General features: G+C 47.6%; 1 protein-coding gene across 4 annotated transcripts in view; it reads left to right on the forward strand.

Annotated features, from left to right (window-relative positions):
* TTBK1 (tau tubulin kinase 1) overlaps positions 1–13,053 on the forward strand; it is a 154,488-nt gene that overhangs the window by 98,981 nt on the left and 42,454 nt on the right. For 3 of the 4 annotated variants that reach the window (XM_050951172.1, XM_050951170.1, XM_050951174.1), the window contains 5 exons: positions 2,272–2,337; positions 3,993–4,085; positions 5,080–5,205; positions 8,294–8,448; positions 9,989–10,208. In XM_050951172.1, coding sequence (XP_050807129.1) covers positions 2,272–2,337; positions 3,993–4,085; positions 5,080–5,205; positions 8,294–8,448; positions 9,989–10,208 — 660 coding nt within the window. The remainder of the gene's footprint in view (positions 1–2,271; positions 2,338–3,992; positions 4,086–5,079; positions 5,206–8,293; positions 8,449–9,988; positions 10,209–13,053) is intronic. The other variant, XM_050951173.1, reaches the window with a different exon arrangement.

Here is a 13,053-nt window from a genome sequence, read left to right on the forward strand (position 1 = left end):
GATCATGAAAGCAGCATCACAGGTGTTAATTGCTACAGTTTCTTTTGCTGGGACTGAATGAGTATTTTCATCACTCGGGCTGTGTGCTCCTAGGCAGATACTCACCGTTACCCCTGAAGTCAATTTGTGGTGAGAAAAATCCAAATAGGCATTAAGAGAACATTTTAATATAAAAATATAATCTTAGGTCCTGATCCTGCGAGTACTTATGCATATGCATAACTTTAAGCATAGGAGTAAACCCAATGAAGTCAGTGGTACTATTCACATGAGTAAAATTACTCATGCGCTTAAGTGTTCATAGAATTGGGGTCATAATTTTTCAATATTTTGTTTTTTGCCTACCTCAGTTTTGTGAAATTCAAATAAGATATCCTACCAGCAGTGACATTGGAAAAACCCAGCATTTATCATTCAGTCCATGTTAAATTTTAATCAGAAATTACAATAGCTCAGATTTGGGGGCTGGGTTGAGATTTGGTAACATTGATTTCAATCAGATTATTTAAATCAAGGTTTGAATGCCTGCACTTTGCAGAACAGCTGATAGTCTGAGACGGGAAACCACAGGCAGAGGGAGGCAGTCAGAGGATACACAGACATGTATGAACTCTGCTGAACTGCCTGTCAGCCAATCCATCCCTGAGCCTTGAGGACTCTCACATTCTTCCCCTACCTTAGGCCCCACTCACAGCTGTGCAGTTCTAGCCCCTGTCCAGGCTGGCCAGGAGGACTGAATAGAATCCCCTTCAGCCCAATCAGCACTGAAGGGAAGTTTGTATCGACACATGCAACTGAGTCCTCAGGGCCGACTGCTGCCTCCCAAGTGATGAGAGAATTGAACTGGCATCTCCTTGCACTGCGGTGCCGAGTGCTCTGACTTCTAAGCACCTGGGTCTGTCTGGAGTTTTTAGGGTGGGATTTTCAAAAGTGCTTGCCCTGGGCTGAACTCTGAGCCCATTTTGGCCATTGTCAACTTCCCCGGTCTAATTATGCTCCCATTACTTTTGAAAATCTCATTATTATTATTATTGTTATTTACATCTGAAAAGCTCCCCGTAATCACTTGCCATGTTTCATTATTGTACCTGGAATTAGTTCAGAATGATCACGTCTTCCACAGGTGAAGTTGTGCAGACCTGGGAGATCTGTGGAAACAGCACTCTCAGCCCCGTCAACAGTGGGAATAACCTGTGATGGAGGCAAGGAGCAGTGCTGACTTGGTCTCAAGACAGCTGTATCCATCTCCTGAGTGGGGAAGGGCATTTGAGGGGTGAGAGTAAAGAAGGGGAGAACAAAGGCTCCAACAGGGACTCGGGGGAGCCTGGGAAAATAGGTGAACATCAGAAGGTTTTCCACTTGTTAACTCTTAGCATGTAGCTTCCATGTGGGTGAGGGTTGGTGCATGTTCAGAGGTAGGGGAGAGTTTTTGACAGCACCTGCCTTGAGGGTGGGCAATAGGTAGGAAACCGGGAAGTTCTTGTCTAGGCACTCAGATACCACGGTGATGGGAGCCATACAAGTACCTGGAGAGGTGAAATGAGTGGGTTTGAGCACTGGAGTGGGGCAGGACTGAGATATTAGAGATGAATGTGACCTAGTGGCTCCAGTGCAGTCCATCATGTAGGGGTCCGAGCAGGATGCTCTTGTGTGTGATCCCAGCAAGTGTTTCAGTGGGGCCTGCTTGTCTTCAGGAGATGGAGGCATCGGGCAGCTGGCAGGTAGCGTTGGGTGGAGTATGATAGGGGTTTGCAGGAGGGTTGTGCATGGGTGGAGGGGATTGAATTGCCTGCGGGGAGGTAACAGGCAGGATCAGCACCTGCATCTATCCAGCGGCAGGATCAGAATAGCAAAACGCTGGGCTGGCCCTCAGGCACTGCCTTGGGTTTAGCTTACCTGCACTTCCCCATTATCCGTTTGTACTCAAAGGAGGGATTGCTTCTGGGCTCCTGCGCTTGCTTTCTGCTCAAAATGAAGTTTGCTTATGAAGGTACAAACCTGGGTGATACTGACAGCTTTGCTGCCCGGAGCGACTTTACTAATCACTTTCCCCTTAGCGCAGAAGGAGTTTTTCAGGGAACTGTAGGACTGAGGCACGTGTGGTCTGTTTCTGCAGTCACTTGATCACAGGGAAGGCTGTTAAGAAGAGATCTGCAGCTCTCAGGTTTGTATGGTCCCAGGGTAGAGCTGGGAAGTCTTTAGGGGTTTGCTGCACTCTGGCTTCTCCAACGCCCTGCTTTGTTTCTGAGATTATGTATTGTCTCCCATCAGCCTCGCAATGTTGCTGGGTTTCGGGGAACGGTCCGCTATGCTTCAGTGAATGCACACAAAAACCGAGTGAGTATCTCCATTTCTTAGGGATTAAAAGAGAAGGGTTTTTCCCACCCTTGCAGCCACGAACGGTACGTCTACACCACAATAAAAGATCAGCGGCATGGCCATGGCTGGCCCGAGGCAGCTGACTCTGGCTGTGGGGCTCAAAACTGCAGTGTAGACATAGGATTCAGGCTGGAGCGCAGACTTTGAAACTCCACGAGGGGAGTGTATGGCAGAGCCCAGGCTCCAGCTCGAGCCCAACTGTCTACACAGCTATTTTTAGCTCTGCATCGTGAACCTGAGTCAATTGACCCAGGCTCTGAGACTCGATGCTGTGGGGGTTTTATTGCCGTGTAGACATAGAGTAGCGCTGTAGCTGCAGGAGGGGTCAGCTGGTGTGAGTTGCTTGTTGCTTACAGCACGATGATGTGTCAAATAACTCCAGTTGAAGTGGAAGGTTATTGATTGTATGTATAAAAATATGAGCTAGTCATTGGCTTTTCTCAAATTGCCTGTCTAATATTTGGCAGTTACCATATTTGCTGCTCCTGTTAAGAAAAAATAAAGCCATGTCCCTGTGTGGCTCCTTGCCATAGACCCACCGCCCCAGGGCCCCAGCAGCATGCTGGCCGTAGGAAGGCTGTGGCTCATGGCAGCCTAGCCCTGGTGACATAGAATCGTAGAATATCTGGGTTGGAAGAGACCTCAGGAGGTCATCTAGTCCCACCCCCTGCTCAAGGCAGGACATGGGTAACTCAGAACGAATCCTAGATTTTTTTCCTCCGAAGAGGGACGTTACTTCTGCAAAATATTTGGCCTATTTCACCCCAGTCTCCCCTAATGTCTGGTCTTCCCCGTCTCATCCAGTATTTGTAAATATTTAAGCAGTGTTTCCTGTGTATATGGTAAAATTCTTCTGATGCTTAGACTATGGAACTAAAGTTCCTGTCAGAAGTCTCCTCTGCCTGATCTCCTCCTTCCTCCAGCCTTTTTGCATCCCAAGTGAGCTGGCTTTTAGGAGGAGATTTGAAAAAGCATATGTGTAATTACTGTAAGTGGTAAAACACGGGTACGGGGCTTTTAATCTTCACTGGGCTTCCCAGACAGCTAATTAGCCCCAACAGTTCTCCCTGGAAATAGGCAGATCAGTGCTATCCTCTCTCACAAATTGGGATGCTGACACCCGAGAGGCTAAGTGGCTAGCTCAAGATCACAGTGTCAGAAATGGGATTAGTAATCAGGCTTCTAGGCCGGGAGTTGCATTGTGTTCTGCAGATCCCCCACAAATGGCCTGCAGACTGCTGAAGAACAGGGATAAATAGAAATATTGACCAGCTCCCCAGGCACTGAGCATCATCCGTTCTGTGCACTGAATGAGGCAGGGTCCTGTGGAAAAAATAGCCTGTGGTTGTGTAATTACACGCATAAGCACAAGGGGTACAAGTTCAGCTTGCACGGACAACCTCATTTCCTGAGGTCTGGGCTCTTGACTGTACAACCTGAATAATATTTACCCTCGTTTCTGGAAGTGTCCTGAGAATGGAGGTGACGCATGCCCAAGGCGGTGTTCACTCCCCTTGACACACAGTGGTGGCTCTGCAAGTGCACCATCTCCCACACAGCAGGAAAGGTGCTGTTTGGCTGTTTTTGCTTTACTTTGTCTTCCTTTTCTCCAGGAGATGGGTCGACATGATGACCTGTGGTCCCTCTTTTACATGTTAGTGGAGTTTGCAGTTGGTCAGCTTCCATGGCGCAAGATCAAGGATAAGGTAGGAAACATGGTGACTGAGGTGTAATGGGGGTAAAGTCTGTCCAGCAGCTGTTCCACTCCCCTTTCCTGCACCTCAGCATAGACCAGAAGCCATTTTCCAGGGCTTTTCAGAAAGCATTGGGCAGAGTCAAGCCCTTGGGCTGTTCCACTGAAACCTTGGGTGTAGTTGTCAGGGAACAACTTTCTGCCTGTCTCAAGGAGAGCGCACCACCCACAGCTGCTGAGCAAACTGACATTTACATTGAATGCACACTCCACCTCGCTGCAGCAATTCTTGGAATACTCTTAAATCGCCTTCAAACCAAGGCTGCTAACTAGTAAATCTACCAGTGTACTCCCACGGTGCTTCCTGCCGCTTCCCTAGCTACATTCATGGGATGAAAGCTGGCTTGTAACATCAGCATCGCCGGGTAGGATTTTGGCTGTACTTTAGCGCACACACAAACGCTTTCTTCCCCTCTATGATCTCCTTGCGGAGGTCTGTAACGTGGCCTAAAATGCAGTGTGTAGCCCCTGGATTGCTTCCGAGCTGGAAATGAATGGTGCCATCTCAGCTTATCTGCTATCACCAACCACCTCAGCCCTGTCTGCTGGCCCATCGTGTCTGTCCTGTGGTGATGAGCTGACTGGTTCCTTCCCACCAGCCAGCTTCCCAGGAAGTGCTAAATGGGAGTGTTGGCTGGCGAATCAGATTGAGTCCGTGGGAATAAAACAGACCATCCAGGTGTTCCTGAAAGATCCCCCTGGGGGAGGGAAGAGCCAGAGAGCAGCCGCCCCTAGGAGTCTACACTGAAGGGGCAGCTCCCAAGAGGAGTCCAAGCTTCCCTGCAAGAGCAGATCAGCCTCACTTTGCTAGGGACTGTGTATAAGCAAGACCCTGGGGGCTCCTGAAGGGTCTATGCTGCCCACTGCAGGTGGGTTTCGGCTGAGGGGTTAGGAGTGGCCAGCCAGGAGAGTGATGGTGGGATCTGGTGTATGTCCCCTTTCTGCAGGAGCAAGTTGGCATGATCAAAGAGAAGTATGAGCATCGAATGCTGCTAAAACACATGCCATCTGAATTCCACCTCTTCCTGGATCACATTGCGAACCTGGACTACTTCACCAAGCCCGATTATCAGGTAAGAGACTGGCCTTGTGGAGAGCCTGGTCATGTCACTGGGGAGGGCTGCTTTGATTCCACAGGTGGAGAGGCCATTCCTGCGAAGCTGGAAAGAGGCAGGGTCATAGGGTGGTTTGTCACTTCTGAGTTTTTTCCTCTCTCCTCCCACCCCATCAAACAAAAAGCCCCGGTCTCTGAGGCAGACTGACCCATCACCATGAACCTTGGTGGCGTGAGAGCTGTTTGAACATTGTCAACAGTCTTTTAAAGACAGTTAAAACATCAGTCCTACATGGCATAGTGACAGTCGGGCCTGTAGGGTGCATAATCACCCTATAAATCACTCTCTTGGAAAATCCAGGTTATGTTCCTCAAGGAGCTGTGTCTGAGCTAAGCATGTTACGTGTTTGCTCCCAGTAGCTGACTACTCTGCACATGCGTGTCTTCCTTTGGAGTCCCATGAGTCCTGCCTGCAGAATGAGCCCCACTGCGCAATCATGCCGGGCAGTTATGCACACATCTGGTCTGCCGGAGAGAGGAACTCCAGGCTCTAGGGACGCAGCAGCAAACCAGCAGCATGGTTTAATCAAATCAAGGTTAAAAACATGCACACTTTCTTTTCCTAGCTCTTAAGAGGTTCTAGGCAGCCAGTGGGGAGAGGGACACATTGGGAAGCAATGTCTGATGCTCTCTCCATAACATTTACTTTCTATTCTTGACACCGTTCTTAGAAAGGAAGGGAAAACTAATCTGTCACTTAGGCCTTGGCTACATGGGAAAGTTGCACCAGTTTAACTTAAATCGCTTTTGAAGTTTATTTAGTTAAACCAATGCAAACCCCTGGAGGGGCGAACCAACCTGCAGATTTGGTGGCTGCATCCCACCAAGATGAAGTGACTTGGCCAAGGGCATGCAGGAAGGCAGTGGCAGACCCGGGGATCGAACCCTGAGTCCTTGGCCAGAGTGTTAATCACAGTCCGTCCTGGTGCTCGGGCAGGGGGAGGGCTCCCCACACTGTCCAGAGACGGCTAAGCGCCCCCAGCTCCTGTCGTGTAATTGACTCACCCAGCACCAGGCGGGCAGGCTGCGGCAGAGCCCAGGCCAAACCCTAGGTGTCCAGGCCTCCATCCATTGCCTTACAGAGACCATCCTTCCCCCTCCTGCAGCTACTATCTCACTCCCTGGTCTGAGCTGCCACCGTGGGTGACTCCTTGCTAGGGCATTCAGCCTTGTGTCTCACAGGCTGTGGGCAGCAGAGCCAAAGCCGTGCATTCAGCCCCTTGACTTCCAAAGCCAGGGCAGCTGAGTTACTGCTGTATGGGAGACCTGGGGTCTCAGCCCAGCTCTGCCAGCAGGCACGTTTTCTTTTCTATGTGACAACTTCTCAGTGACCTGAGCTGAGAATGAGGGATTTTCCCTTTGGAGGGTAAGGCTGTAAGGTCTTGGTTAATATTAAGTATACAGCAGTACTAACGCCAGTCAGCGGAAGAGAGGACTTGCACTCATATCTATCTAGCTCCTAGGCCAGATCACCTTCCCCTAGGTGACTGGATAGTTTGTATGGAAGGGCTCTGTCTCATGGGTCTGGAGTCAGTGCTGGTGTTCCATGCATTGCTCTTCGCAGCCCACCATGCCACTCCAGAGCATCACCTATAAAGTCCAGTAACTTTGGAACGATCAAGTTCTGGAGCTGGTTCTTGCTGCTGGGCACTAGATCAAAGCTGGGGCATCCCCACGATATTAGCTTTATGGCTCTTACCCATTATTTCCCCCTATCTCCACTCAAAAAAGCATTATAAAAAGTTACAGTTTGTAAAAGAGGTCATGTTTGGCAGTGCTGTGTCTCATGGGACATGTTACCAAATGACCCCAAATGTGCCCCATAAACTTCACCTGGGGCCCTAACAGGACTTTACTGTTTCCAGGCTGATCTGAGAGGGGACGTGGCTGAAAGTTTTAGAACAGGCTGAAAGTTCAGCTTTCTAGAGACAGGCTGATAGAACCTTAGCTGTGCGAAGCCCTGTGATACGGGAGAAAGAGGTACCAGCTGGAGCTCGTCAGAAGATTTTCATCAAAAGTTTTCTGGCAGAAAATGTTTGACAAATGCAGAATTTTTAATAAAATCATTTCCGCTGTGTGTGTGGGAAGGATGGTAGGGGAGAGAATTTAAAAAAAATAGTTTCCAAAAGTTTTGTTTTGGAAAATGTTTGAAATTTAGTTTCAAAACATTTCAATTTGAAATGTCTTTTTTGTTATGTTTTTCACTTTTATACTATTTCTATCTAGTATTTTACATTGTTTCATGACATATAGTAGTAATGCATAAGAAGACATGGTATGTTATCATAGGACGGGCATGTCATATTATACACTTTTACCAGTAACGTCATTTTATGATGTTAGTCATAATATAGCCAAAGTATTCTTTTCTATTTTTATACTTTCAATAAGAAAAGAAGGTAAGCACTTAGTATTGTAATAAGAGGAGCAGCTGTTTTCAATCTTCTAGAGAAATAATTCCAGGGTAACACCAGAAAATTGAAAACAGCTGCTCTTCTAATTAGCACACTCAGCATTTATCTCATTTTCTAGATCCAAGTGTCAGTGTCAGATTGTTTCATTACAACACAAACAGGAAACACTTTGAGCTAGATTAGAAAATAAGGAGGTTTCAATGTGTACTAAGTAGCAGCTGTCATTAATGCTTTTTTTTAATGAAATAAAAACCAAAATAGTATATTTTGACTATTCTATGATGTTATGATGTGATGTCACATGCACTACTGCCAATGTAATGAAATTATGTAAAAATTATAAAATAACATGAAAAAATTAACAGTTTGTTTTGAAACAAACTTTGGAAATTTTTCTGAAATTAAATTTTCAAAACTGAAATTATTTCAGAATTTTGGTTTCTCAGGAAATTTTTAAAAAATTATGTTTTTTGTTCCGATTCTGAACTAAAGTAAGTTTCAAAATGTCAGAAATCCCCATGAAATGGAAATTGTGAGTTTGAACAAGCTCAATGTTTCAGGCATTCTTTAAAGCAGCTGTCAGCTGTTACAGGTCCTATACCTTCCTCCTTGTTGCTATGTTTATTCTTCTAGCTGATCATGTCAGTGTTTGAGAACAGCATGAAGGAACGAGGCATTACTGAGAACGAAGCCTTTGACTGGGAGAAAGCTGGAACGGACATTTTATTGTCTACAAGCACCTCCACGCCACCACAGCAGAACACCAGGCAGACAGCAGCCATGTTTGGGTGAGTGTTATGGTCACACCTGTCATGCTGTCAGCAAGCACTGGGCCAAGGGAGAGTCACTGGAAGGGACACAGGCCATGATTGCCCTGGACAATAGGATTAGGTACAGAAGCGTTGTTCGTTTGGCTGTAGAGATGAAGTGTGTATAATACGGTGTGCCGAAGTCACTGGATTACACCTGGATCCCGAGCATTTGTCTTGGTGTTGTCACCTTGTATGTTCTACTGGGAACATTCCCCTGGTTACGCTGTTACATTAGGAGGGTGCTGCACATGACGTGGTGCGAGGCACTAGCCGTTGTGCCAGTGCACATTACACGGTCCCTGGTGCTCGCCACAGAGAACTGTGTGCTGATACACATTATGTGGTATCTGGCTTTCTCCAGTGGGGTCCGTGACCCTGGGACAAAGAGCTATTTAGATATTTTTAAATGGCCTGGAAAAACTCCTCCTCTGGGGATTGAAAAGATTGGGATTGCCTGTTTTAGCGAGGTGGCGAATCAGAGGGGCCGTGACAACAGCCAGTAGAGCAATGAAGGGCTCAGAAAAGGGGAGTGGGACGTTCTCTTCTCCACGCCTCACAGCATTAGGATAGGGGACAGTCAGTGAAACTGAAAGGTGGCAAATTCATGACCGATGAAAGGAAATGGTTTTTCACAGAATGTGTGATTAACCTCAAACTCCTCATCACAGGAAGTCGCAGAGGCTGGGAGCTTCTCAGATGAAAGAGATTGGATGTTTATATGGGTGGCAAGACTATCTAGCATTCTAATAGCAAATGCTAACATGTTCTGGCAGGGATATTAGATCTTGTATTCTGGGGTTTAAGCCAATCTCTACCTGTTAGAGATCAGGGTAAAACCTAATGGGGGCGCAGCTTAGCCCATATCTGCCTCTTCAGGATTCCTTCGCCTTCCACTGGATCATCAGTAGCAACCCCGTCCAAGACAGGAGACTGGAGTAGGTGGACCCTGAGTCAGTCCTGTCTGATACTTGCTTTGAATAGACATAAGCAGGTGGCATGTTTAGAATCTTCTAAGTGGTTTAGCAGCACAATCCAAGAGGAGGCAACTGGGATTTTCTCTGAAGTCGCCTAGGTGCTTATGAAGGTCCTGTCATACCTGGACGACGAGCACCTGCTCTGTCTCACTGGGTAGGGCAACATGGTTCTGGTTTATGGAGCCCCATTGGCTTGAGGCTAGGTGGACTCTTCATCTACAGCAGGCTATTCCCTAATGGTCCATTCTGGGGAGTCCAGCAGCTTCTCTGAAGCGGGGGTTTTCAGCCTGGAGGTTGTGACCCCCAAGAGGTCATGTATAGGTCTGGGGGCTCCCTTCCTTTTTGGCTAGAGGGGAGGAGTTTTGTGAACTTGTTGTGGCATGGGTTGCTGGCCTGGGAAAGGTTACAACCCCTGATGCAGCCAGCCTGGCAGCTCCTACATATGGCGTGGGGTGCTGAGGCAGGTCCATGGTGCAGGATATATCAGGGTCCTGGTTCTCTCTGTGATCAGAGTTGTTGTCTTGTCTTGATGTTCCCCATAGGGTGGTTAACGTCACTCCAGTTCCTGGGGACATGCTGCGTGAGAACACTGAAGATGTCCTACAGGGTGAACACTTGAGCGACCAAGAGAATGCTCCTCCGATCCTGCCAGGCCGGCCAGTGGAAGGGCTGGGCCAGGCTCCTAACATGGCCTTCAACGAGACCGAGGTTTGGGAAGAGACGGACGTGAACCGCAACAAACTCAGGATCAGCATCAGCAAAGTAAGGAACCTTCCTCTTGTCCAGCAGTGAGATGTGCGTGCCCAACTCAGGCCGTAGATTTAAAACCAGAAGAGACCACTGTGACCATCTGGTCTGGCCTCCTGTATAACACAGACCAGAGAACCTCACCCAGTGGGTGCTGCCCTGAGGGAATTCTTTCTCCCTGCTACATGTGTGATGCTATCTAGCCCAAACACTTGTGGTTGAACTAATGTGTGTCTTTGAGACATCCCAGCTCAATATAAAGACTCCAAGCTTTGGAAGATTTGCCCCATCCCTTGGGAAGCTGCTGTAGTATGAGACATCTTCTTCCCTTGTAGGTACTTATAAACCAAGATCAAGTCACCTCTTTATCTTCTCTTGGATAAGCTGCGTAGCTTGAGCTCCATAAGTTTCTCACCGCTAGGCAGGTTTTCCACACCTCAAATCATCCTTGTAGCTCTTCTCTGAATTGCACTTTGAGTTTTTCAGCATCCCTTTTGATGTGTAGAAACCAGAAATGGGGACTGTACCTGGCAATGGTCTCACCAGTGAGGTAATAATCACCTCCCTACTCCCACTCAATATTCCGTCATGTTAGCCTTATGCCACAGCATTGCACTGGGAGCTCATGTCCACTTGGTTTTCCTCAGGATCCCAAAGACCTTTAATCACTGCTTTTCCAGACAGAGCCCCCATCCAGTAAATGTGACCTGCATTCATTGCTTCTAGATGAATGAACTTGAATTTCATTGTTTACAAACACCTATTACTTGATTACTGCCATCTCATCAAGTGATCCAGATCACTCTGTGTCAGTGACCTGTTCCCATCATGATTTACCAGCCCACCAATCTTTTGTCATCTGTTCCTTACTAAGGCTTTTATATTTTCTTCCAGATCATTAATAAAAATGCCAAATATTTTTGGACCAAGAACCGGTTCCTGCAGGACCCCTCTAGAAACTCTCTCATTGGATGATGATTCCACATTAACAGTTAGGTTTGAGATCTGTCAGCCAGTTTGTCACCCATTTCATATGTGCCATACTGATTTTTAGTGCTAATTTTTTTTATCGACGTGTCATGTGGTACTAAGTCCAAGTATATAATGTCAGCGTGGTTATCTTTATCAACTGGACTTGTCAAAGAATGATAGCAAGTTCATTTGGCAAGTCCTTTTTGCCACAAAGGCCTGTTGATTGACATGGATTATATTCCGATCCTTTAGGTCTTTGTGGATTGGAACTCATATCAACCTTTTCGTGGCTTTGCCTGGAATCAATGGCAGGCTACCCGGGTCATTCCATGTATGCCTTTTATATATTGGCACGGCATTAGCTTTCTTCCAGGCCTCTGGAGCTACTTAGTATTCTAGGATTTATTAAAAATTAACATCACTAGTCTGGAGAGCATCACAGCCAACTCATTTAAAACTCCTGGATGCAAGTCTTGTGGACTGGCATGTTCCCTTTAGAGACTGGTGTGTAGTGGAGACAGGATCATACACTCGAATGGGGAAGCTTTCTTTCCTTCATGTCTTACATTCTTACGTCCATATTGTGGAAACCATATGCCACAAAAATCTGTAACTCCTGGTTCCAAAAGTCACCTCAGCTTTTTCTGTTCTTGAGAGCCACCAAATATACTGCAGCTTCTCATTTGGGCCTGAGACACCCCTGATAGCCCCGGCACAGAAAATCCACTTGGTGGTTTTCCTTACTGGTGCTGATTTTGGCTCATGAAGGAGTTATGTCAAATTGTTAACCTTGGAGCAAGTGCTGCTGGTCTGATTTCCCTCTCTGGTCTGCTCCAGTTGGCAGCCATAGACATTCCTTCCCGACGGTTTCTTTTGCTCGTCATTCTCTGTATTCCAGCTGGATGGTATATACAAGGTACTGGGCCTGGAAAACTCAGCTTCCCCTATCACGCCAGTCTGATTTCCTTCAGAGATAGATGTGAGTTATACCAGGAACCTTCATGTCAAAGGGGGCATTCAGACCTCCTTTCTGCACAGTAATGGTACATCTTGACAGTGTTGAATGCCAGAGCACTGGCGAGCCATGCCAGAAGGTCACCCACAGATAAGAGAGGCCTCTTCAGGAGCCACAGTCTGACCAGGGTGACCTTCCATCAGTCTGAGTGTGCTGTTGTTTCTTGCCAGTTTCCAGGAGAAACAGTTGAGGACCTCCTGCAGGTGCTGAGCACCTGGAGCTCCCAGAGACTTCAGCAAAAATTGCAGTTGCTTGACACCAAGCAGGGTTGGGGACATATCATCCCGCCCCATGAAACTCACACCACTCCTTTTTTTTCTGTCAAAGACTGGCCATACTGGGTCAGACCAAAGATCCATGTAGCCTAGTATCCTGTCTTCTGACAGTGGCCAATGCCAGGTGCCTAGAGGGAATGAACAGAACAGGGAATCATCAAGTGATTCATCCCATTCCAGAGGCTGTAGCTGCGTGCTGCATGTTTTCAGATAAAAGGACACAGCAGCAGAGCTGCAGCTAATCCCGCTTTGCAGATGAGTCCCAGTCAGCCCCTGGGCAGGAGGAGCTGCTGCTGCTCAGTGTAAGCAAGCTCCCAGCTGTGTCGCTGCTTCCAGTGTCAGTCCCAGCCTCCTGTGCTGTGTCAGCACCAGACTGAACGCTGTGGCAGCGTCTGAAGCTCTCCTTTCTCCATTGCTGCTTGCACCACTGCTGACACCACCACTGTCCTCCTGAGCATCCTGTCCTGCAGTTCTGGGGCTGGTCTGACTCCCCTCTTGTCCCCCCCATTCATGCACCAGCCAGAACTTGCCACTTTTCTCCACATCTCTCAGATCCAACCCTTTCTCTCTCTCCCATCCAGGCCCTCTGCAGCTCCCC

Source organism: Gopherus flavomarginatus, chromosome 4 (genome assembly GCF_025201925.1).
Source record: "Gopherus flavomarginatus isolate rGopFla2 chromosome 4, rGopFla2.mat.asm, whole genome shotgun sequence".
Lineage (NCBI taxonomy): Eukaryota > Metazoa > Chordata > Testudines > Testudinidae > Gopherus > Gopherus flavomarginatus.